General features: G+C 38.5%; 1 protein-coding gene across 1 annotated transcript in view; it reads left to right on the plus strand.

The window, feature by feature from the left end:
* Window positions 1-27,625, plus strand: part of LOC124776501 (alkyldihydroxyacetonephosphate synthase) — a 241,465-nt gene that overhangs the window by 176,978 nt on the left and 36,862 nt on the right. The window contains exons 5-7 of the mRNA XM_047251519.1: window positions 6,823-6,974; window positions 22,242-22,378; window positions 27,335-27,513. Coding sequence (XP_047107475.1) covers window positions 6,823-6,974; window positions 22,242-22,378; window positions 27,335-27,513 — 468 coding nt within the window. The remainder of the gene's footprint in view (window positions 1-6,822; window positions 6,975-22,241; window positions 22,379-27,334; window positions 27,514-27,625) is intronic.

A 27,625-nucleotide genomic window follows, 5' to 3' on the forward strand; every position in this document is an offset into this window, starting at 1 on the left:
GAATTCAGGAAATAAAACTGACAAAGCAGATCCTCTTTGTAGAAGCCAAAAAAGAATATAAGGCACCAACCCCTCCTGCGTTGCCACTTCGTATGCTTCCCTGCCACTTCGCATGCTTCCACGGTGCAGAAACCTGTTCCCGAGGTAGACACTTTGATGCAGATGACGTCCTCTGCACAATTATCCACTACCAGCACCTGTACTCGCACCTATACATGACAAAGCAAAGTGAGTAAAGACATAGCAATCCAGGAAGCTATGAGAGAAGAGATGAGCAACATTTTCCCAGTGAGCATCGAGAAGGCACCCCAAGAGCAGACTGCCTCTCAGTGCCCCTTTTCCCCATCATTCTCAAAGGGAAAGTGTCATGAAGTTTGGGTCAAAAGCTATCCCGGACACCACAGGATCGTTCTGTCACATCTGACTGATGAGGAGGACATCATGGATTTTTGTCACAGGACCAAGCAGCCCCTCTACTTCCCCTTTCTCTACAAGTACCTCACAACCTCAAAGCAAGGATAGGGGGTTAAATCAAAACCACACCACTGAAATGGCTTCCTACTCCTGTTGAATATAACTGGATACAGGACTCACCTGGAGGAACTGGGACCCCTCATATAGGACAGACTTGTTTGCCTCTGTCTCCAAGAGTCATTTTAAACAGACTGATGTGCCTGCACTTACTATACAGAAAAGATGACCTTACAGATGACAGGACAAAAGGTGGGGTATTAATGTTCATCAAGGACACATTACACTCCTCTCATATGCCCTTAACAACAACACTACAAGTGATCATTGTTTGGTTAGTGGCCCATGTTACTGTGATGGTGTGCTGTGTGTACTTACTGCCCGTTGTCAATGAGACACTTGCACACCTTCTACTACCCCATCCCCTTCTGCTTATAAGGAACTTATAAGCACACAATGTGCATGGGGTTCTAACAGCACTTGGATCTGACATGAACTAAAGACATCATATTGATGATGAACATGGGTCAAGCTACGCATTTTAGGACTGCTATGATTTAGTTTATGGCCGTAGTCCTCTCCTTCTGCTTGCGTACCCTTGCAGACATTCTTAGTGGGAAGCTGAGATGGCTATTTGGAAAGACTAACTGGATGCTTTGCTGGCAGTTCACCGTTTTTAAAGAGTGTGGCAGTGTCCAGGCCTGGGTGGATCACATTACAGCGGTGAGGAGAATAGTTTGGGAGAGTAAACAGAGGTCTTGGCAAGAGTTGGTTGGTTGGTTTGGGGGAGGAGACCAAACAGTGAGGTCATTGGTACAATCGGATTGGGGAAAAATGGTTAAGGAAATTGGCTGTACTATTTCAAAGGAACCATCCCAGCATTTGCCTGAAGCAATTTAGAAAAATCATGTAAAATCTAAATTAGGATGTCAGGACATAGGTTTGAACCGTTGTCCTCCCAAATGCAAGTCCAGTGTTCTACCCCTGTGCCACCTCATTCAGTTTGGCAAGAGTTCCTGAACATCATCAATAGTTTCACATCTGCAATTAAAGTATGGGAAGGCATCAGGGGGATCTCAAGGCAGAACTCAGGACCACCAGTAGCAACTGTAGAAGAGCAAAGGTGTCTTGTAACATTACTGTAGCTCTATCAGTGGGAGTTCCATGTATGTCTACACACTTTCATACTGTCCTGCCTCTCAGATAGGTGTTTTAGGTACAAGGTTGGAAATATCCTATGTGACTGTTTTAAGCAGGAGAGTGATGTCCCTCAAGGGAGTGTTCTAGGTGTTACAGCATTTGTCATTGTGACCAACAGCACTTTGTCTGCAATACAGAATCCTATACTGTGTTTCTTGCTTGTGAATTACTACTCCATCTTCTGTGCATTGTCAACTCTTGCAAAGGCTACTTGGCAGTTGCGTTTGATGATCAGGTGGTAGGAGGATTGGTCTAACACTACAGGCTTTAAATTGTTTTTGGAGAAAATTGTTTAAGTTGTTTTTAGTTGCTGCTGGCCTCTCTTTAATATATCTATGTTAAAACTGGGGGATACTGTTCTCACTTTTTCCTTAAAAGTGAAATACTTTGGCTTCACTTTTGATGAGAAGTTAATGTGGCTGTCACATCTTAAAGAACTAAAACAGAGATGTCTCAAGGCTTCAAACATCCCAAAATGCATAAGTCATAGGCTTTGGGGAGCTGAAAGAGCACATCTGCTCCAACTTCAGAAGGCCTTTGTGCAACCCATGCTTGAACATGGTTGCCAGGCTATAGAACAACAAGGCCTTTCAACCTCAAAATGCTGGATGCAATTCACCATATGGGTATTAGGCTGTCATCAAGGGCTTGTCACATGACTCCTGTTGGTAGCCCTTGGGCAGGGGCTTGTGATCTCTGGGAAAATCAGTCATAACTTCTTGCCGAGTTCAGTGAGAAGTGGAATGCGTAAGTTATTAAAACCACCATCAGATGCTCTTAATTTTGGTGGCCTGTGTCCAGCTGGTGTGGGCCGTATGACAACATCATTGTTAGAGGGTGAATGGCCCAATCGTCCAATGTTTGGCTTGCAAGAAAATTTCACAACATACAGGAAAGGACCAGTCAGGTATCTCCTGGACGTACTGTGCAATATGTAATGAAAAGTGTTTGGTCATTAATGTCCACTAACAATGTGCCTTCTACTCCTCTGCTCTGCTCTTGCTGTGCCTCTCTGAGGACAAGACATATGAATTAAAAAACATAGAGAAATGAACAGGTTTAAAATATAATTGAGAAGCAGAACAATTTTGACATTGTACTATATTAAGAAAATGTGTATAAGTTTTCATAGGAATTTCTACAAGATCACAGCAAAAAGTCTGTGATATCATACTAGGAAGGGAAACTCCCCACCACACCACCCTCAGATTTAGTGATACAATAGCCTTGTGGACAGCCTGTCAAAAAATGTACACAGATCAAGCACGAAAACAAAAGATGTACTGAACTCTGAAAAAAGAAGCACAATAGAAATATTAAAGGATCCAAGCTCAATATGTGCAACATCAAGGCACTTGCAAGAGATGACCCTCATTGTTCTGGCATAAAGTCAATTGCACACTGACCGACCCCTCTCCAGGATGACGATGGGACAGCAGCGTCCTATACACTAAGAGGACATAAGTGCTGCGCTGCCTGACTGCACCCAGTTCGTCAAGTTCTACAGAAGCATCAAGACCAGTGACCTGTGTAGAAGCATCCACTGTATTACTTCACCTGTACTACGAATTGTATATACTGAAGATTCTTATTTTCAGTTGACCTTTGCTCGTGACACATCTGTATTTCTCAAAGTTAAGTATTGTAATTTATGTATTAATACGATTTTCTTGAATTGTTGTTTAGTGGTCTGAGAAAGTAGGTTTCCTAAGCATCCCATATTTGACGAGTAGGCAGGATACAACATTCATAGTTGTGTGGTCACTGTGTTGGACTGCAAAGCCGGAGATCTGTGTTCAAATCTCCCTCATATCTCATATATATATTTTTTCATAAAATTATGAACTTTCCATCCAGGCATTGACGTATCTGTTCTCCTTCTGTAGTGTTGGTGATTAAGAATGTGAATTGTGGTAAGAATATATTATCGTCCTAGGTAAGTGTGATGCACAATGAGCAGGCAAGATGCCACATAGAGCTCTCACGGAAATGAAAATAACAAATAAAGGGGTGTGAACTATGTTGCAACAAAGGAATTAGTGTCAAAACTTCCAAAATGGAATGAAAGTGTCGTAACGTGGTAGTCGTATAGAACAAATAGGAGGTATGTACATGTGGACTTCCCTTCATTACACGTCAGTGACCGTCTGGGCTGTTCATAATTTTGAAGAAAATAAAGGGGGAGTCATAAGGGGATTTGAATGTGGATATCCTTCTTTGCAGTCCCAACACCTTGACCACATAACCACGACACTGTGGCTATTGAACTGCGCTCGGTGTTGCACGTCTTGAGCTTGAATAGTTCACTATTTTGATTTTGCTTCATTTTTTCACAGTTCAGTACACCCTCTTGCTGTGCACATGCTTGATGTGTCCAGTTTTTGATGAGCTATCCACCGGGCCATCTTAACACTAAATCTGAGGGGGCTGCCATGGCAAGCTTCCCTTGTAAGATAACACACAAAAGACGACTCTAACAAGATTATTTAAAACATCAGAAGAATAAAAATAGCAGATGAACAAAAGTAGTCCAGAATTTACATTTATCTTGTAGTCATGAGAGTTTAATGATTGATACAGCAAAATAAGAGAGCAAATTAAGAGTAAGTGTGCAGGTGCATTGTTTACATATTTATTGTATGAACAACTCATATGTGCAAATTTTGATGGACAAAATAGAATAGTGCACTCTCTCTTCCTTCCTGCCCCCCCCCCCCCCCCAATTTAGCAAGGGTGGTACCTCTTTGATTCAGTTGAGAAAGTTGGCTTGAAACAGTTGAGATTGGGTGTTAAGATAGTCTCCTTATCTGATTTTGAGCAGATTTCTCAAAGGTAATTTGTAGACACCTGCCATTCCATAGACAAAAGGATTCCCCATTAACATCTGCATAGTCTTCTTGGCTGTGCTTCATGTCATCTGCAATTCTTCTTCTTCTTCAATTAAAACCTCTGTAGGACCAAGGGTAGGGCTGCATTTTCCTTCTCTTCTCTCCTGCTTTTCTTAGAGATCTTCAGTACCCTCTTCTCTTGTCTGCTGTACTGATGGTCTATTCTTTTCCTGTATCCTTCTCTATCATCAATCTCTGGCATACTGGTTGAATTTGTACCTGCTTCTCCAATTTTCCTTTCCTCTTGCCTGGATCCCTAATTCTGCCCAATTCTTCTGGAATTCAACAACCCACTTGGTTCCTATCTTTCTTCTCGCCTTCCCTGCTGTTTCCCATATTCTTTTGGTCATTCCACCCATATTCACCTTGATTACCTGTCTGATAAATCTTGCACTTTTCAGGCTAATTTCTGCTGATGTTGTCCTCATGCTCTGGTACAGTTCTACTCTAGGTCTTTGGACCACCTCTTACCACCTTGTTTAGGGCCTAGTATTTTTCTCCCTTCTCTCTATAATCGTTCTCCACCCCTCCTCCCTCATCACCTGTCCTGCCCCCCCCCCCCTCCCCCCCTTTGTCAATCCCAATTGGCTTGACTGTGTTTTGTCGTTGTATATCTCCATGTTTCCACTTGATCTATTCATCTATGGCTGTCTGCCCCTGTTTGGATTCCAATGGCACTTGAATTCTGTAAAATAGTGATCTGATTTTATTCTTGTGTTATTCCTGACCTTGGTGTTCTTGATCTCTTTGTTTGTGCAACTTATGGCAACATGGTCAGTCTGGAATTCTCCAAGGTGAGTGGATAGTTTTGCGTATGTCTTTCTCTTACTCAGTTTGGCACTGAAGAGTATTGTCATCGGTCTCATTTTGTGTTCTTGACACACTTCAATCTTTGTTTGTCCTCCGGCATACTGAGTACTCGCCTGTTATTCCCGTATGATGGCTCTTCCTTCCAATCTGTGCATTATAATTTCCTATGAGTATATTTACTTGACTGTGCAGTATGCTTTGCAGTGCATCATATAGGTAGGTGTTTGTCCATTTACTACTGTGTAATTTCTGTTCTCTGCTTGGATTGTCAGTGTTCATAGCTTTGCTGACCTACTCTTCACGTCAGTTATACCGTCCTCATACCTTTTGTTTACTATGAACACCATACCAATGCATGTAGGTGTATGTCTTTCCTTTGACATTCTTGTTTCCGATTTTACTTCCAGCATTCCACTTTATCTTCATCACTATATCAAGGTTTCTTGCATGGCCAATATAATGATACTTTCTCCTTTCATCTCATCTATGACTTAAGTGTACCAGTCTTGGTCATTGTCTGTACATTTATGGTCCCAATTCTGAAAATCTTTTTAATTTTAATCTTTTTCTAGGTTTTTCAGAGCTCCAACTTTTCGGCAGGTCCCCCAGAACTGAATGCATGCTTGGGTCAGAAGGTGATTTCAGGTCGACCCTGACATGCGGGAACAGATGGCTTTGGTAGCCACCCTTAACTTGGAGTACAGTCACTACCAGATATGTTTCAGGAGATCTTCCTCTCTCTCTGCCATAGAGAAGTGAAATTCCTCTTCACCCTCTCCTTCCCCATCTCTTGTGAGATGGGTCGCTCAGTCGTGGGATCATCAGTGACAGAATTGACATGTGGAATTCATTTGTCTTTACAGTGTGTGCACCATAGTCTAGACATATATATTTAACAGAAATTTAATCAAATGTACAGGTATAAAATGAAATTAAATAAATGAGCGGGCGATGTTTTTGATGATGCCAGTACTCTCTCACTAAACTGTGGAAATTATGTGTGCAAAAGTTTCTAATAATTGTTAGCAAATTGCCATATAATGATTACTATTCTTTCAGTTGACATAAATAAGATGCAAAAGTGAATAACTCCAACCATCCCGTGTATGAGGTAACATGAATATAAAATTTTTCGTTGCATCTAACGTGCCAGTTTGAAAACTGCTTTGCTATTTTTCGTATTGAAACCCACTTCTATTTTGTGGCAATTTGATCAACCCTATTAATGTGGTCTGTGTTTTTTGACAAATCTTAGTATGTGTCTACTTTATATTGACCAATTAGTACATAAAGTTAGTGGAATTACTTCTGTAGTGGTCTGAATTATGTTGAGCCCTATTTGCAGCAGTGGCTCTGTTTCTGATATAATGTAATTATGAGATCCTACTTTTTATTGCTCTGTTTAGTAATCTTACATGTAAGCAATACTTCTTAAACAATGTTTGATTTACAGAAAGCCATGAGGCTGTCGTGCAGTTAGTGGAACTAGCGAACAAGCACAATGTTGTTATAATTCCATTTGGCGGTGGAACAAGTGTGTCAGGAGCAGTTTCCTGTCCTAGTCAAGAACGGCGGACTATTATGTCATTGGACACTTCACAAATGGTATGTTATATTTTCATTAATTGTAAGTACTACATCTCTAAAAAAGAAAAGGCCTAGTAACCTCTAAATGATGGTCATGAAAGTTTTGCAAGGGAAAACAGTGCAGAGAGACAATTAGATAGGAAGGTACAAGACAACAAATGTCATACTGGCTGGCAATGCTTTTAAACTAGAGTAATCAAACAAAAGGAATAAAAATTGTTCTTGTATAAAATCCTGCATCATCATGATTGTCAGCTATATTAAATAACACAGCGTCATTCAGCAGAGAGTAACTTTAACGGAAATAAATGAGCGATATCCTTACCAAATATTTTGAAAATAATTTACAAAGTGTGAACAGGCACAATTGATAAGATATCATTATTGAGTTCCTAATATTTCATGATGACTCCTGTCACCATTTAAAACTAGCTTTCATAATAAACTCATTAGAAATGACTATAATAAGTTGTGTGGAAAATTGTAGATCGTTAGAGGGATCAAAGAATATCTCAGACAGGCAACTGACATAAAAGTTACATCTAGAAATATTAGTGTAGAAAGATACTAAAAGTCACTTTGTCTTATTTAGAAATATTATTAAACACAGTAATTATAAATACAGTACATTGTGTTAAATAATTTTTATTATATTAAATAATTAAACTTACTAAATATTCTTAAATGTGCATATAATAACAGATAATAGTGTTACATCTGTATGAAATATGCTGAAAAGAAAGATGACAACCAGCAGTGAAACAAAGAATCGCTGAAGGCAAGCTATTGCTTAATAGTTTGCTGTAGATAAGAACATACCTTTTTCTCAAATGTAACATATCCTCTAAATGGGGAATGGCAATCTGTCCTTTTCCTAATATTGTGGTAAAAAAGCTTCAGAATTTTTGAACAAATTGGAGTCTTACAATATTGTGTGACAGAAGAAGATCTCAACTTGTCTAAAAATTGAAAGCTTTTATGTTTGTGGAATTTTAGTAGAAAACATGGGAGTTGTACTGTCTGTGTCTCAGTTGTCTTTGTTTTGTGTACCAGTAAAGTAAAATATATGCTGATGTTATGTGAGGTGTCCGGTGATGTCCATGGTTTACTTACGGCATCTTGTGTGTCTTTTGTTATCATGATTATCTAGGTAGTTGTTAATTGAGCTGTATCGCATCCATCAGCTTTGACTTGCAATACTAAGCTAGTCCTGGCAACATGATGAAATAACACCTCTTTCTTAGTAGGCTTAGGTTTGTGACCCTGTCCCTCTCTTCCATTTCAAGCACCAGTATATAACAATAGTTTTCAGATCACTTTGGCCTTAAGCATTTTTATTAGAACAGGTAGTTCTGGAGTGAGCCAAGGAGGTAAAAATCATTAGAAGCAATGTCTGGGCAATAAACTTATTCATTTTCATATATGAGGTTACTCAGCGCCATGCAGAATTCTCTTGTCTATTTATTCTTCTTGGTTTTTACTGTTTACTGGATGCATGCAGTCAAATGGAAGCTTTTCATTAGACACATCTGTCAATTATTCTAAGTAAGCAGATGAGATCAGAAACAGAGTAGTAGGTGCTGCCACAAAATGGAATTTGACATGGATTATGACACGAAAATTAATTTTCTTGCCCCTTTTTTATGATAGCCAACTTAAAATGAGGTCCATATTTGGTACCCCTTGTTTACTGAACCATCAGACAGTTCAGTTTAGCCAGCCTTTTTACTGTCTGTGCATAAATGTGAACTTCTTTCCTTTCAAACATAACATATTTAGCATGCAAGGAAATAAAGTTTTGATTAATGTTCATCACTACTGCTAGCAAGAACCTTGTAACAATGTACAGTTACATCTTGAAATATGTGTGCCATACCATCAATCTTGAAAAGACAACTTCAGAATATTTCACAATGACTGATAACACTTTGTAGTGACACGAATATGTTGATTTGACACCACAAAGCAGGATGTGTGATATTGAGACTGTTTAAGGTATTTATAGATTTTCTTTTTTTAAAATTAGTAATGTGAGTGAAGGATACAACAGGAGAACAGCAATGTGCACATTTGGTAGGCTGAGGCCTTTGGTTATGTGTCAGGAACTTCTGCCCTTGACTGGGTGAGAGTGAGACTTTGAAGCTCAAACGTAACAAAGAACAGAGATATTTTCAGTCTCAGACATAAACTTAACAAAGACAAATTCTTCTTTCTTTCCAGTGGGAGAAACATGCCTACAGCATTAATTGGGTTGGGAACTTGGGAAGGTCCCGTGCAGTAGGATCTCTGAAGCCAGCCAACAAAGAACGCCTAACAATTTCCATGATTATAAAAGGGCACTCGTAAATGGACAATGTTAGACATAAGACATCTTGTGCAGCCATCCTCAAGAAGGGTGAGCCTCTGTTTCCAATGCTGCCTCTGTACACCATTGAGGTTACTGTCACCACAGAAAACTATGATTCAGTATGCAGATAAACTCACTATCCATAGTAAAACCCTGGTGTAAATGTTCCTCTGATATCTCCGACGCCCATCTGATTTTTGTGCATTTTTATCATTGTAGCTAACAGACTGAAATGCATTAAGAATTTACACAGCCCAAATAATAGGTCATGTGTTGCTACCCCAACTCATTTTGCAGCTCTAGAATTGATTCATGGTCACAATATTGCTGCCCAACCCTGCAGATAGGAACAAACTGATGCCCTTTGATCCGGTCATCAGCAAGAAAAAATTTCACAAACATCTGAAATTGTGTGTGAAATTCATTGCCTACTGGATGACTAAACTAGGGGTATTCTTGTGCCATGGGCTACACTGCTTTTTCACCCCCACCTAAACCCCTGTGGTAAGTAGGTGGTTCTTCCTCCCATAGCAATGATTTCCAGACTGTAAGTGATATGTGTACAAAGTTTGGTTGAAATAAGTCCAGTAGTTTAGTAGGAGATGTGGTACATGCATAAATACGAGGGCTATCCACAAAGTACATTACGTTTCGGAATTAAAAATAAATAAAGTATTGGAATTTTTTTTTATTATATACAGATGAAAGCCACACTTAAATACTACTTTTCTACATAGTTGCCATTTAAATTAAGGCACTTATCGTAGCGATGGACGAGCTTGGAAATTCTTTCGTTGTAAAATCCGGCCGCCTGCGCCTTCAACCACGTGGTTACCTCTTCTTGAAACTGTGCATCGTCATCAAAACGCTGCATAGCCAACCACTTCTTCATTGCTGGGAATAAGTGGAAGTCGCTCGGTGCCAGGTCGGGACTGTACGGTGGATGAGGAAACAACTCCCACTTAAGATTCGAGAACTTCACGAGTGGCATTTGCCGTGTGGGCCCGGGCGTTGTCATGAATCAGCAAGATCTTTGAGCCCAACTTTCCCCTGCGCTTGTTTTGTATTGCTGTTCTGAGGTTGTGCAGAGTTTGGCAATACCTTTGAGAGTTTATTGTAGTGCCTCTTTCCAGGAAATCCACAAAAATCACACCTTTTCTGTCCCAAAAGAAGAGGTAACCACATGGTAGAAGGCGCAGGCGGCTGAATTTTACGACGAAGGAATTTCCAAGCTCGTCCATTGCTACGATAAGTGCCTTAATTTAAAAGGCAACTATGTAGAAAAGTAGTATTCAAGTGTGGCTTTCATCTGTATATAATAAAAACATTTTCCAATTTTATTTTAATTCCAAAACATAATGTACTTTGTGGATAGCCCTCGTACATACATATGTAAATTTTTAAAATACGTGTGGATTAAGTGAAAATAAGATTAGTTCTGTTATCTACGTGTATCTATTAATTTGCATTCATAATCATTAACCATGAATTCCAGTACTTTTTGTTATATATGGGTCATTGACTACTTGGTTTTAATTTGTTGATACAATGAACTAAAGGCTCAAAAATTCATTTCACTGTTCAAAACACAAAGAAGTGAAATAAATTAGAAGTAAAATATTCCTGTAAAATTTGTTACCCATTTCTCTCTCTCTCTCTCTCTCTGATCTAATAATACATAGAACACATTTTAAAAATATTTTAGAATCAGGCTGTTCATGTTTTCTGTTTTTGAATGAATTTAATAGTATGATACCAACTTAAATGGTTAAGATTCATTTTTGATTATTCAGCATCTTCCAGAATCAAGTTTGAATTCTCTGAACATTAAGAATGGTAATAAGAAACAAAACATTAGGCTGATACAGGGTGTATTTCAGCATTTCAAGCTACAAGGACATATAAATGTTTTGTATGCAGAATTGAATCCAGTATTTTGTCTGAAGGGAATTGGGGGGGAGGAGAAGGTCATACAAATTTTTTATCACGTTGCCGATTCCAAATTCTATGGAGTAAATGATGCTGCTTTGTTAATTACTACCAGCTAGAATAGTGAGAAAATTTTTGAGATCTAAGTCCGTAATCTATGTTCTAAAGAATTTAATTTAATTTAGATTAAGAAGAAATGTGTAGTTTTGGGGAAGGCTGCAAGCCACATAGCGCCCCCCCCCCCCCCCCCCTCCCCCCGAAATTGCCTCTGGACTTGTGTGAAAATAAATACTATTTATTCTTCACAACATTTAAGACAATACAAAAGATCTAAGAATCTACGCTGCATATAAAATGTAACACAATATACTGTCCACATGACACTCCCATCAAGTATCAAAGATATTTAGGGCTGAAGCTTACACTAAAGCAAGTGATGAGTGGGCCTCTCGATGTTGGTTGCTGTGTCTGCACTGGTGTGTGTCTCAGCTGGAGAAAAGGGTATCTTGGAGGAGGAGCCATCAATGATGTTGACAATGAGTGTTAACTCATGGCGTAGCAGTACTATGTATGGGCCATTCTTCACTTGTCTGACAAATTTTCCTATGCTTACAAAAATACATGTCATAGAAAAGTGTTTGCCGAGTAATTTTCTGGCTGTATCTGATTGGAATGATAAGATTTATTATACAAGGTAAACATTGTCACACAAACTGTTGTACAATACAGTCCACAGAATAAAGTAAAGAGTGTCCATAGCAATGCAAAAGATATTCACACAAGCGAGGCATAGATTGTGGATAGCATTGCTGCTGCTGGATCCCCGGCTGGGTTGGGGATTTTCTATACCCGGGGGCTGGGTGTTTGTGTTGTCTTCACCATTTCATCATCATCATACGTGACAGTGGCTAGATTGGACTAAGTAAAAAATTGGAGTGTGAAAAAATTGGGACTTCGTACGGGTGCTGATGACTGTGCAGTTGAGTGCCCCACGAACCAATCATCATCATCATAGATTGAAATATTCAAACACCCCCACAAGAATTGTGTGTGTGTGTGTGTGTGTGTGTGTGTGTGTGTGTGTGTGTGTGTGTGTGTGTGTGAGAGAGAGAGAGAGAGAGAGAGAGGGGGGTGGGGGTGGGGGGGGGGGGGCATGAGCTTTTGTCACCATGCCTTCCAACATTTTGTCTGAAGATTTGTGCTCCATGGTGACTTCAATTGACTCTGTTTTTTCTCTTATAAAGTGATATCTTTTGTCTATATGATTGGTTCAACTCTTGTAGCTACTAGTTTTAGAAAAGTCAATTATAGCTTTGTTGTCACATAACAGTTTGATAAAACCCTTCTTGAGGCCATATTCAGATATTCAGTTATTGACTTCCCGTCTTTGATCTCTCCGGCCCATTCTGCGTCACAGTAACCTGTTATGTGGCAGTCCTCTCATTGTCTTTGTAACAGTGTCTACTTATGGAACTTTCACATAAATCTCTTCATATAAGTCACCTTGTAACAAAGCTGTAACAACATTCAGATGATCAATGTCAAGATCATATTTAAATTATTAATGGAAAATCTCATATAAAGATGTGAAACAAATATTAACAAAGAGATAGAGCGGCTGGCCAGTACTTACCTCAGCTCAGTACAGCCGATAGATACACAAAACAGAACAGAAAATTTATGTTCCTAGCTTTCGGAACTTTGTTCCTTCATCAGGGAGGAGAGAGGGGAAAGAAATGGAAGAAGGGAAAGTGGATTCAATTACTCACAACCCAGATTATGAAGTAACAGGGAAAGGAAAACAGGGAGGGTAGCAAGGATGGAGGCACGGTTGTCAGAGGGAAGCCAAAGAATATCTTTGGCTTCCCTCTGTCAACCATGCCTCCATCCTTGCTACCCTCCCTGTTTTCCTTTCTCTGTTACTTCATAGCCGGCCGAAGTGGCCGTGCGGTTAAAGGCGCTGCAGTCTGGAACCGCAAGACCGCTACGGTCGCAGGTTCGAATCCTGCCTCGGGCATGGATGTTTGTGATGTCCTTCGATTAGTTAGGTTTAACTAGTTCTAAGTTCTAGGGGACTAATGACCTCAGCAGTTGAGTCTCATAGTGCTCAGAGCCATTTTTTTGTTACTTCATAACCTGGGTTGTGAGTAACTGAATCCACTTTACCTTCGTCCCTTTCTTTCCCCTCTCTCCTCCCTGCCGAAGGAACAAAGTTCCGAAAGCTAGGAACGTAAATTTTCTGTTCTGTTTTGTGTATCTATCAGCTGTACTGAGCTAAGTACTGGCCAGCCCCTCTATCTCTTTGTTAATATGTGTTTCAAGATTATATTTAACAGCCATAGCAAATAAGTATCTTAATGAGTTATATCTTATAACTAGTGCATATGTTTCATCATAATCCAGACCTTGCTTCTGAGCACCATCTTCTATTGCTAACCATGCTTTATAGGATACTGTGTGGCCTTTCAAATTTTTCGTATTAAACACCCATTTCACATACATGGTTTCTTTTATGAAGGTAAAACAGCACTCCCATGTGTGGTTCTCTTTGGGAGATTGTAACTGTTGTTGTATTGCTTTCAGCCAGCTTTTAGCATCGTTTGACATCATTGCTTCTTCCAGTGACAAAGGATTGCTGTTAGCTGACTGTTTACACTGGTAAATTATGAAGTCATGCAGCCTTTTGGCTTTGGAATTCTGAATGACTTTCATACTGACTCAGGTTGCTGCTGTTCCTCATTATCATTATTTGCATGTTTAGACTTGATTCCTCATTGCAGTTAACATTCCTCAAATTACTACTTGATGCAGTAGTCTCAGGTTCATGTTCAGTTTCCTCTATTTCAGGAGTTATTTCATTTTGCTTCTTTTCTGTCAGTGGGCAAAACAGTCGACTTGGTTCCTGTGACTTGGTTTCTTCTTTATATTGTTTAGTAGTACCTTCCTCAAAAATTATGTTGTTTTTATGATTCTCTGTCAATTAGTTTCAAAATGCTTGTATGCTTTTGATTCTTCACATTATCATACCAAGGTACAATCAATACTTTTCGTCCCATTTTCATTAGTGGGCTCTCGCAATGTGAACATAGATAGGTCTTGCTTCCAAATATTTTGATATGCTGAAGATCCAGCTTCTTGTTTGTCAAAGCTTCTTAGTGCCTTAATCAGAAATCTTGTAATCAAGTGCACTGCAGCAGAGACTGCTTTTGCCCAGAATTTATTTGGCAAATTTTCTTCGAAGTGCAGGAATCTTGCTTTTTGTGCTATTGTACTGTTATAATGCTCAGCTACTTCATTTTGTTGTGGTGAGTCTGGCACGGTAGTCTAAAATCAGAGCCCTTACTGCCTGAAAAAGTTTATCAATTATTGTTCACATATTCTGTACCATTATCTGTATGTAGAAATGGCTCCTTTTTCCAATTTGCCTTTCAAGTAGATTTTTAAAGTCTCAAATCAGCTGTTGTATCCTTTTTTTCTAATCTGAGAGTATACACAAATACTTTCCTAGAATTGTCACCAATTAAAGTAAGGAAGTGTTGGGCTCGTCCAACTGACAGAGTTTGCATTGACCCACACACATCTGAGTGAACTGTCCGCCCCGGTAGCTGAATGGTCAGCGTGACAGACTGTCAATCCTAAGGGCCGGGTTCAATTCCTGGCTGGGTCGGAGATTTTCTCCACTCAGGGACTGGGTGTTGTGTTGTCCTCATCATCATTTCATCCCCATCGACACGCAAGTCGCCGAAGCGGCGTCAAATCGAAAGACTTGCACCAGGTGAGCAGTCTACCCGACGGGAGGCCCTCGTCACACAACATTATTATTATTATTATTATTATTATCTGAGTGAACTAACTCAAGAACTTCCAAGGCTCGTGAGCCACATCTCCAAAAAGAGAGTTTTGTATGTTTTCCTTCTGAGCAAACTGCACATGAAATATTAACTGCTCCATCAAATGAAATTTGCATAGCTTCAGAATACAGATGACCTAGTCTTTCATGTAACAAGTCTGCACTATTTAACTGTGATACAGACTTTGATCCAAAAATTCAATCAATTGGTTGGTCTAGCCTGTATGTACCACTTGCTAATAACACACTGGCAACCACATTTTTGAATGTGTCATAAATACGACAGACATGTCTGTTAAATAAAATGGAATGACCTTTTTATACGATTTTACTAACGGATAGTAGAGTTTGTGCTGGTAAGTTGTCATTATTTACTATTAAAATTTGTGAGCCTGTCACTGTTTTAACATTTTTTATGGAGGCTCTTCTGATTGGCAAGTTTGAATTTTCTAAAATTGTACTCAAACATTTATATTTGTCTTGTAGTCCTGTAAGTAGAATACATACAATCATTTCTTCTTTAACTTCAAAGTTCAAACCATTTAATTTTGCGACATGGAAATTACCTTTGATACATATTCTTTGACTGGTGAACAATTTTATACTCTGGTTGTCAGCTGTCTCTTCATAACAAGAGGCCAGAATCTTCGTAGAGTTGATTTAGCTTGTCCCAAGCTTCTTTAGCTGTAGACGTATCTTGCAATCCCACAATTGTTTGTATTGTAGATACATTCCCATGACGAACTACCAAAAACTATAGTTTTCTCATCCCATCAGTTTTCCCAATAAGGGGTGGTTAATTGGTTTTCTGGCAACCACTGTTTTAGCTATTACATGGTTCCATATTGCCACATGCTGCCAATTTCTGCAAGCCAGTGAGCTCATGTTGTTGTTGTTGTTGTTGTTGTGGTCTTCAGTCCTGAGACTGGTTTGATGCAGCTCTCCATGCTACTCTATCCTGTGCAAGCTTTTTCATCTCCCAGTACCTACTGCAACCTACATCCTTCTGAATCTGCTTAGTGTATTCATCTCTTGGTCTCCCTCTACGATTTTTACCCTCCACGCTGCACTCCAATACTAAATTGGTGATCCCTTGATGCCTCAGAACATGTCCTACCAACCGATCCCTTCTTCTGGTCAAGTTGTGCCACAAACTTCTCTTCTCCCCAATCCTATTCAATACTTCCTCATTAGTTATGTGATCTACCCATCTAATCTTCAGCATTCTTCTGTAGCACCACATTTTGAAAGCTTCTATTCTCTTCTTGTCCAAACTATTTATCGTCCATGTTTCACTTCCATACATGGCTACACTCCATACAAATACTTTCAGAAATGACTTCCTGACACTTAAATCAATACTGGATGTTTACAAATTTCTCTTCTTCAGAAACGCTTTCCTTGCCATTGCCAGCCTACATTTTATATCCTCTCTACTTCGACCATCATCAGTTATTTTGCTCCCCAAATAGCAAAACTCCTTTACTACTTTAAGTGCCTCATTTCCTAATCTAATTCCCTCAGCATCACCAGACTTAATTAGACTACATTCCATTATCCTTGTTTTGCTTTTGTTGATGTTCATCTTATATCCTCCTTTCAAGACACTGTCCATTCCATTCAACTGCTCTTCCAAGTCCTTTGCTGTCTCTGACAGAATTACAATGTCATCGGTGAACCTCAAAGTTTTTATTTCTTCTCCATGAATTTTAATACCTACTCCGAATTTTTCTTTTGTTTCCTTTACTGCTTGCTCAATATATAGATTGAACAACATCGGGGAGAGGCTACAACCCTGTCTCACTCCCTTCCCAACCACTGCTTCCCTTTCATGTCCCTCGACTCTTATAACTGCCATCTGGTTTCTGTACAAATTGTAAATAGCCTTTCGCTCCCTGTATTTTACCCCTGTCACCTTTAGAATTTGAAAGAGAGTATTCCAGTCACCATTGTCAAAAGCTTTCTCTAAGTCTACAAATGCTAGAAATGTAGGTTTGCCTTTCCTTAATCTTTCTTCTAAGATAAGTCGTAAGGTCAGTATTGCCTCACGTGTTCCAGTGTTTCTACGGAATCCAAACTGATCTTCCCCGAGGTTGGCTTCTACTAGTTTTTCCATTCGTCTGTAAAGAATTCGTGTTAGTATTTTGCAGCTGTGACTTATTAAACTGATAGTTCGGTAATTTTCACATCTGTCAACACCTGCTTTCTTTGGGATTGGAATTATTATATTCTTCTTGAAGTCTGAGGGTATTTCACCTGTCTCATACACCTTGCTCACCAGATGGTAGAGTTTTGTCAGGACTGGCTCTCCCACGGCCGTCAGTAGTTCCAATGGAATATTGTCTACTCCGGAGGCCTTGTTTCGACTCAAGTCTTTCAGTGCTCTGTCAAACTCTTCACGCAGTATCATATCTCCCATTTCATCTTCATCTACATCCTCTTCCATTTCCATAATATTGTCCTCAAGTACATCGCCCTTGTATAGACCCTCTATATACTCCTTCCACCTTTCTGCTTTCCCTTCTTTGCTTAGAACTGGGTTTCCATCTGAGCTCTTGATATTCATACAAGTCGTTCTCTTATCTCCAAAGGTCTCTTTAATTTTCCTGTAGGCAGTATCTATCTTACCTCTAGTGAGATAGGCCTCTACATCCTTACATTTGTCCTCTAGCCATCCCTGCTTAGCCATTTTGCACTTCCTGTCGATCTCATTTTTGAGACGTTTTATTCCTTTTTGCCTGTTTCACTTACTGCATTTTTATATTTTCTCCTTTCATCAATTAAATTCAATATTTCTTCTGTTACCCAAGGATTTCTACTAGCCCTCGTCTTTTTACCTACTTGGTCCTCTGCTGCCTTCACTACTTCATCCCTCAAAGCTACCCATTCTTCTTCTACTGTATTTATTTCCCCCATATCTCCAGGGTTCTTCCATGTATACAACCTTCTTTCATGATTCTTAAACCATGTGTTAGTTATGATTATGTTGTGCTCTGTGCAAAATTCTACCAGGCGGCTTCCTCTTTCATTTCTGTCCCCCAATCCGTATTCACCTACTATGTTTCCTTCTCTCCCTTTTCCTACACTCGAATTCCAGTCACCCATGACTATTAAATTTTCGTCTCCCTTCACAATCTGAATAATTTCTTTTATTTCATCATACATTTCTTCAATTTCTTCGTCATCTGCAGAGCTAGTTGGCATATAAACTTGTACTACTGTAGTAGGTGTGGGCTTCGTATCTATCTTGGCCACAATAATGCGTTCATTATGCTGTTTGTAGTAGCTTACTCGCATTCCTATTTTCCTATTCATTATTAAACCTACTCCTGCATTACCCCTATTTGATTTTGTGTTTATAACCCTGTAGTCACCTGACCAGAAGTCTTGTTCCTCCTGCCACCGAACTTCACTAATTCCCACTATATCTAACTTCAACCTATCCATTTCCCTTTTTAAATTTTCTAACCTACCTGCCCGATTAAGGGATCTGACATTCCACGCTCCGATCCGTAGAACGCCAGTTTTCTTTCTCCTGATAACGACATCCTCTTGAGTAGTCCCCGCCCGGAGATCCGAATGGGGGACTATTTTACCTCCGGAATATTTTACCCAAGAGGACGCCATCATCATGTAATGATAAAGTAAAGCTGCATGCCCTCGGGAAAAATTACGGCTGTAGTTTCCCCTTGCTTTCAGCCGTTCGCAGTACCAGCACAGCGAGGCCGTTTTGGTTATTGTTACAAGGCCAGATCAGTCAATCATCCAGACTGTTGCCCTTGCAACTACTGAAAAGGCTGCTGCCCCTCTTCAGGAACCACACATTTGTCTGGCCTCTCAACAGATACCCCTCCGTTGTGGTTGCACCTACGGTACGGCTATCTGTATCGCTGAGGCACGCAAGCCTCCCCACCAACGGCAAGGTCCATGGTTCATGGGGGGGGGGGGGAGTGAGCTCATATTTTTTATAATATTGCACGAAACTATACAGCCTTTGTGTATAACCTGTTCGCAGAGTAATTTGCTGGTAGTATCTGATTGGAACTGTAAGATTATTATACGAGTTAAATACTGTTACACAAACTCTTGTACAGTACAGTGCACAGAATAAAGAAAAGAGTGTCCACAGCAATGCAAAAGATATTTACACAAGTGAGGCCCAGATTTTAAATTCTTACAAAACAAATGGTCACTGGACAGAATGTTATATGGAAACAGTTGGGTGGAAATTGCAGATCTGTGATCGTAGGTGATAAGCTAACTCTGATGCATCAATGAAATTGTTAAGCATGTCAATAGAGGATTCTGTGGGCAATTGTAATATTTGTTCATATACAAATTCAGCCATTGTAGTGTATAGATCTTCTTTGAGAGCTGTTCAGAGGCCTTACAAAACAATAGGAAGGCTGTCAGTCCACTGCCCTGTGGCATGGTATGAGTAAGGCCTTTATTTCTCAATGGAGCCATTCTTCAAGACTGTCAGTGGTGGGGTGGTAGGCACAGATTTGAATTTAGTTCATACTATGCAGTGAAAAAGGGCTTTAGAGGTATAGCTGAAACTGATAGGCCAGACCAGTTGTGGTGTGGAGGGATACATGAAAACGAGCAATCCACCCACAAAAGGAGCTCAAACATTTGTTGGGAGGTAGGTGGCTAGTCGGCAGATAAATTGATGAATGAGTCAGAGTTTCCAACCAGTGCACTCCCTCCAGCTACGGCTAGTACCACCATTGGAGTTTGAGGCTAGCTGGAACAAATAGTAGATGCAGTCATTTGATGAGAGAGAAACTAGTTGCATGTGTACTTACCAATTACTGTAAGGCAAATGTACGTTAATAAATAAAAATAGCCATACCTGTGTGACAAAAGAGAAAAACAATGATATTCACACCTGAGAATACAGTGGCATTTTTTGCTATGAAATATATTATGTTTAGATATATGCAAACTCTGTGGCTTGGTAGCTCAATGGGCAGTTGCCAGTAATCAAATCAAAAGGTCTGGGGTTCAATACCCATTCACTCTGCCAATGATTTGTTAATGAGAGAAATATGAAGCTGCACTGTTGTACGGAGTACACATCAAAGTATAGGTCCTCCTTGTAAGTGCCTGGATAAGACAGTCTTGAGGTTGGAAGAAGGCAAGGAATCCCACATACAACAGGGCCATGCCAGATGAACCACTGCAGTGTTAAAACAAACTTTCAAGATAAGGACAGTTGTGATAAGATGTGTAGCAGTTGTTTTAGAAAATGGAGAATACTCCTACCGTATTCCTCTTGCCTTGTGTAGGAATAAATACTGTTTATATGGCACCTAAAGCTCATTAAAAATATTTTCTTTTGATATAATTGGCTAGAGCCTGTAATTTGTTTCTTGTTATAAAGAAAACATATATTTTGTTATTCTTAATTTATTTTTCCTACCTTCTGCAACAAAACTAACAATATCCTGCTAATGTAATTTGTGACCTTCAAACCTTTGCATACCATTCTAAAAGTTTCATACTCTTGTAAACCAAATTCTCCTTTTATTCTACTAAGCAGATACCTAATTGTATACATAATTGTCTTTTATGAATTTGGACATTTTAGGCCAATGCTTTCGAAAGATAGCAGTAGATTTTAGACCATTTTCTTCTTATCTGCATTTGCAGTCCCTTTGAAACTCCTTTTTATCCAAATGTATCAAAAGCTTCTGATGGGAAACAGAAGGCAGCAGCTCGATCTACCTGTTTGAACTTCCCATGCTTGCTGTTCAATCAGAGCTATTTGGAGACTCCAAGTGTAATGGTGCAAAACCTCTGGCTTGAGAAAATCTGCTCAATGACCAACATAATTGGGAGGTGCTTAGCCTGAGAATCATGTGTTGAACAACCAGTACATATATCTTCATTTTTATCTGTAACCTACTGTGAAATACATTACACACACCATAAAATAGTGAGGACTTGGTACCACTAGAGGTGAGATAACTTCTCAATCCATTGTCATGTAAGTCATAGCTGGCATTTTTTGCTTCACCTTAAAGTTTTGCAGACAATATGATACTGCTTTTGATAGACATTTTAAACTTTTGACTCTGTAATAGCACACACAACTCATTCCTGGGAAACACAGGGTTCAAATTCCAGCCGGGTATCTTGATTAAGGTTATCTATGGTTTCCAAAATTATTTCATCTGTGACTTGTTAAAGGGACTGCCCTGTCATACAGCTGATTTTCTTTCCCCTATTAATCCATTTAAAAACTGGCCTCTGTAAGTTTTTATTTTGTGAATTTGGGGATTAAATCCTGAATATGGTATTGGTTTCCTTCTGTCCTATAACCCATGCCATCTGTCCTTTATTGTTGTCTCATATTTTACATTGTTTCATCTCTCACTTGTTGTCTGTAGGCATCTTCCCCTATGTTTTCTTTCTTATCTTTCATATACACACACATTACAAGTCCCTACCAGCATGATTATGGTAGACTTTTGCAGCACCCTGTACCCCAGTCACTATCCCCTTTCACTGTGCACCACAGTATCTGCATTCCTACTTGATTTCTGGATTACAGTTCAATGTTAAGTAGCAGATTACCTCATTTTACCTCCATAGCTAGTCTCCCCTCTTCCACACACCCTCCCATGATATTTACAAGGCTCCCACACTACGTGTGGAGTGATTGCAAATGCATATACCACACAACCATTCTACAACTCACTGTACAATTTCGTCTTGCATTTTCATTTGCCAAGTCCTACAGTCATCTAACATGTTCATTTCATGTATCTATTTCATCTGTTTACTTCATGTTTCCCCTTTTCCGTTTGGCATACACCAGCCAGTTTTCCCTCTCATATTGTCTTCTTGAGTTTACTCGTCCTAATCCCTCCTTGGCGTAATTTACATTCCTCCTCCTCCTCCTCCTCCTCCTCTCTTTATGGTGACATCCAGTCCCAAATTGATCTGTGTTCTGCTCTACCTATTGATGTCAGTTGACAAAAAGTATCCCTATTCCTAGCTAAAACTCAGTCCCATTTCCTTTCTCATTAATGCTGTCTAACCCATCAAACACAAAGAACATTGCATTCTGTTCTTCCTTCCTTTCCATTACAAGTGATGTAGTTATCAACATAGAAATTTGCTTTACAGATGATTTCTTTTCCCATTTTAGAATCGGATACTGTGGCTGGACCGAAATAATTTACTTGTGTGTTGTGAAGCTGGTATTATTGGTCAAGACCTAGAGAGGGAGCTACAGTCACAAGGATTCACTGCAGGGCATGAACCTGACTCCTATGAATTCTCAAGGTACTCTTGTGTACATAAAATATGAGACATTTCTATTAGAAACTCACTAATGCTACATGGTACATAAATGAACACTCACTCTCTCTCTCTCTCTCTCTCTCTCTCTCTCTCTCTCTCTCTCTCTCTCTGTGTGTGTGTGTGTGTGTGTGTGTGTGTGTGTGTGTGGTCTTTTGCGATTTGTTCTTTATTTTTATTTTCATTATGATGAAAGTACTTTTCAAATACAGATATGAGAAATAATGTGTGTCGTTTCTGTATTATGCAAATTTATTTATGTATGTATTTATTTAGTTATTATTTTATTTATTTATCTCACAAGCATCCAACTGAGCATTGACAATACATACATACATATATAGACACATTATGTGGTTGAAACATTTTAAATAAATGTTGCATCCACTAACTGCACAAAAATGTCACTTATTATATTAATTAAGCAAAGATAACTGTTTTTATCTTGTAATTATGTAGAATGAGTAATTGAGTATTGGCAAATTCATCTACTGAGTGATGCAAAAACATGTATTAATCTTCACATAACCACTATACATAAAGACCCATACATCTATTCGCAAAATTGAAACCATTCCTAAACCTTTGTACAATGTTCTTCCTCAGAGTTAAAAGATAACTCCCTCTGAAAGCATGCACATGTGCCCGCTGCCCTTGTACACATCATGGGTGCTTGCACTCATGAACGCACGTGTTTGTGCCCCCCCTCCCCCCCCCTCCACACACACACACACACACACACACACACACACACACACACACACACACACACACACACACACAAAATTATCGCAGTACTCAGATTCTATGCTAAATGTGTTTGGAAATGTGCAGAAACTTAACATGTATGCAGTTGGCCATAGGGAGTTGTTGTCCATAGTTTTAGACAAAGACCAGTATTTTTAAGTAATGATGGGACTTCTTATACTAATAGAATATTTGCTGATAATTACTATGCAAAGCATCTTTATATTAATCCTTAGATTAGATTAGATTAGATTAGATTAATACTAGTTCCATGGATCATGAATACGATATTTTGTAATGATGTGGAACGAGTCAAATTTTCCAATACATGACATAATTAAGTTAATGTAACAACATACTTAAGTTAATATAACAACTTCTTTATTTTTTTGTGTTTTTAAAATTTTTTTAATAATTTTTTTTTCCTTAATTTATATCTAAAAATTCCTCTATGGAGTAGGAGTTGTCATTCAGAAATTCTTTTAATTTCTTCTTAAGTACTTGTTGGTTATCTGCCAGACTTTTGATACTATTTGGTAAGTGACCAAAGACTTTAGTGGCAGTATAATTCACCCCTTTCTGTGCCAAAGTTAGATTTAATCTTGAATAGTGAAGATCATCCTTTCTCCTAGTATTGTAGTTATGCACACTGCTATTACTTTTGAATTGGGTTTGGTTGTTAATAACAAATTTCATAAGAGTATATATACTGAGAAGCTACTGTGAATATCCCTAGATCCTTAAATAAATGTCTGCAGGATGATCTTTGGTGGACTCCAGCTATTATTCTGATAACATGCTTTTGTGCAATAAATACTTTATTCCTCAGTGATGAATTACCCCAAAATATGATACCATATGAAAGCAATGAGTGAAAATAGGCATAGTAAGCTAATTTACTAAGATGTTTATCACCAAAATTTGCAATGACCCTTATTGCATAAGTAGCTGAACTCAAACGTTTCAGCAGATCATCAGTGTGTTTCTTCCAATTTAATCTCTCATCAATGGACACACCTAAAAATTTGGAATTTTCTACCTTAGCTATATGCTTCTGATTAAGGTCTATATTTATTAATGGCGTCATACCATTCACTGTACGGAACTGCATGTACTGTGTCTTATCAAAAGTCAGTGAGAGTCCGTTTACAAGGAACCACTTAGTAATTTTCTGAAAGACAGTATTGACAATTTCATCAGTTAATTCTTGTTTGTCAGGTGTGATTACTATACTTGTATCATCAGCAAAGAGAACTAACTTTGCCTCTTCATGAATATAGAATGGCAAGTCATTAATATATGTTAAGAACAACAAAGGACCCAAGACTGACACTTGTGGAACCCCATTCTTGATAGTTCCCCAGTTTGAGGAATGTGCTGATCTTTGCATATTATGAGAACTGCTTATTTCAACTTTCTGCACTCGTTCAGTTAGGTACGAATTGAACCATTTGTGCACTGTCCCACTCATGCCACAATATTTGAGCTTGTCTAGCAGAATTTCATGATTTACACAATCAGAAGCCTTTGAGAGATCACAAAAAATCCCAACGGGTGGTGTTCGGTTATTCAGATCATTCAAAATTTGATTGGTGAAGGCATATATGGAATTTTCTGTTGAAAAACCTTTCTGGAAACCAAACTGACATTTTGTTAGTACTTCATTTTTACATATATGTGAAGCTACTCTTGAATACATTACTTTCTCAAAAATTTTGGATAAAGCTGTTAGAAGGGAGATTGGACAGTAATTGTTGACATCAGATCTATCCCCCTTTTATGCAAAGGTATAACAATAGCATATTTCAGTCTATCAGGGAAAATGCACTGTTCCAGAGAGCTATTACACAGGTTGCTGAGAATCTTACTTATCTGTTGAGAACAAGCTTTTAGTATTTTGCTGGAAATGCCATCAATTCCATATGAGTTTTTGCTTTTAAGCAAGTTTATTATTTTCCTAATTTCAGAGGGAGAAGTGGGTGAGATTTCAATTGTATCAAATTGCATAGGTATGGCCTCTTCCATTAACAGCCTAGCATCTTCTAATGAACACCTGGATCCTACTATATCCACAACATTTAGAAAATGATTATTAAAAATATTTTTAACTTCTGACTTTTTGTTCGTAAAGTTTTCATTCAAATTTGATGGTAATACTGTCTTCCTGTGCTCTTGGTTGACCTGTTTCTCTTTTAATAATATTCCAAATTGTTTTAATTTTATTATCAGAGTTGCTGATTTCAGACATGATACACATACTTCTGGAATTTTTAATAACTTTTCTTAATATAACACAGTAGTTTTTATAATGTTTGATAGTTTCTGGGTCACTTCTCTTTCTTGCTGTCAGATACATTTCCCTTTTCCGGTTACAAGATATTTTTATACCCTTAGTAAGCCATGGTTTGTTACAAGATTTCTTACGAGTACATTTAACTATTTTCTTGGGGAAGCAGTTTTCAAATGCATTTACAAAAATGTCATGAAATAAATTATATTTTAAATTGGCATCAGGTTCACGGTACACCTCATCCCAGTCTAACTGCTGTAGGCTTTCCCTGAAATTTGCAGTTGTTAAATCGTTGACTGAATGTACTACTTTGGAGGACTGTTTAGTGTTGCTGAATGGAGCTGTGTCATATATTGTAACTAGCTGTGCACCATGATCAGAAATACCATTATCAACAGGCTGAGCATTTATCTCGTTAAACTTATCTTGGTCTATAAAGAAGTTATCTATCAGTGAGGTGCTATCCTTTACCACCCGAGTAGGAAAATCAATAACGGGTGTCAAATTGAAAGAACCGAGTAATACTTCAAGGTCATTTTTCCTATTACCCTCTTTCAGAGAATCTACATTGAAGTCCCCACAAATAACAATTTGCATCACCCTGTCTGACAGATAGCACAACAAGGAGTCCAAATTTTTCAGAAATAGATGAAAATTTCCTGATGGCGACCTATATACAGTTACAATTATAAATGTGCCTTTATTTAATTTAAGCTCACAGGCGCATGCTTCTATATGTTTCTCTACACAAAACTTTTTTGTTTCTATACTTTTTACACAATGATAACTTTTGACATACATGGCAACTCCTCCTTTCTCCATATTTTCTCTCATTACATGTGCAGAGAGCTTATATCCACTTACATTTACCTTATCCATATCAGTAACAGTGTGATGCTCAGACAGGCATAGTATATATATTTCATCCTCAACTTCTAAATCTTCTAAACAAACCAGAAGCTCATCTATTTTATTCTTTAAACTCCCAATATTTTGATGAAATACACTTACATTATTTTTAATTATACTTTTATGAGAACCTTTCCTTATTCTAACATTTGCAGTACTCTCCTGTCTGAGTTTCTCATTGTGCTTAGGCCTAGTTCCTATACCAGTGGTCACATGGTGTTCAGAGAGGCAGATTATGTCAACTGGGTTGGGTGACTTTAATTCATCAATGCAATTACCTAGGACTGAGATACAACTTGGTGGAGATAAAATTTCTGGTGATTGGTGAAAATTTATAATTGACAGCTGTGATTGGTGATCCAATGTGCTAGAATTGTGCTGTTTAATTTCTTTCCTAAACTGAAGATTTGTTTCAATCCTGACCTCTCATAGAACTTGACATCTTTCTGTCTTACCTATCCTAAAAAAGGTGCTGCTCCAACACCTGAAACCACTGGTATTTTACCATTCATGGCAGTGCCTCCCCCCCTTAAATTTCCTGCTATTACCCCAGCCAGTTTTCCTCTACATTGCTAACATCAAATATCCGCTCCTATACTTTCTCTACTACGTAGTTGCTTTCTGTCAGCCTTTATTTAACAGATTTTCCTTTGCTTCAAATTTCTTTGAAAGATTCTGTGTTTTTCTTCTTCTTTGATTGTTAGATTTGCCTGATCTGAAAAATGTGTAGTATTCTTTTATGTAATAAAGTAGTACAATGACATCCAACATGTAAAGTACCTTACTACAGACAAAAATGACATCAAATATATTGACTATTGTACATTTGGGAAGATGATGTTCTTTTTCTGATTAAAATTTCAAAATGAAAAATATGTTTGTAAAATCAATCTTGCTAGTAAGGTATCATTCATCTGTGCTTTTTCCCTCCTCACAGCTGCAGATATCATAAACAAATAAGAGATGTTTAAAACTGATGTCCAGTTTGTATGTAGTTTAGGTGGATGGGTTGCTACACGGGCGTCAGGAATGAAAAAGAATGTATATGGAAATATTGAAGACCTGCTTGTACATGTAAAAATGGTTACCTCAAGAGGAGTTCTTGAAAAGAGTGGCCAGGTTCCCAGAATGTCTTGTGGACCAGATTTCAATCATGTTGTGTTAGGATCTGAAGGTAAGTTACTTGATGATTTTTTTTTCAACATACTGCACTATTATGAGCCTTGTAATTTACTACCATTATGTCAATTGCACATAGCCAGTAAATTACTGTCAGTTTTTTGATG

This window comes from Schistocerca piceifrons, chromosome 2 (genome assembly GCF_021461385.2).
Source record: "Schistocerca piceifrons isolate TAMUIC-IGC-003096 chromosome 2, iqSchPice1.1, whole genome shotgun sequence".
NCBI classification, from domain to species: Eukaryota; Metazoa; Arthropoda; class Insecta; order Orthoptera; family Acrididae; genus Schistocerca; species Schistocerca piceifrons.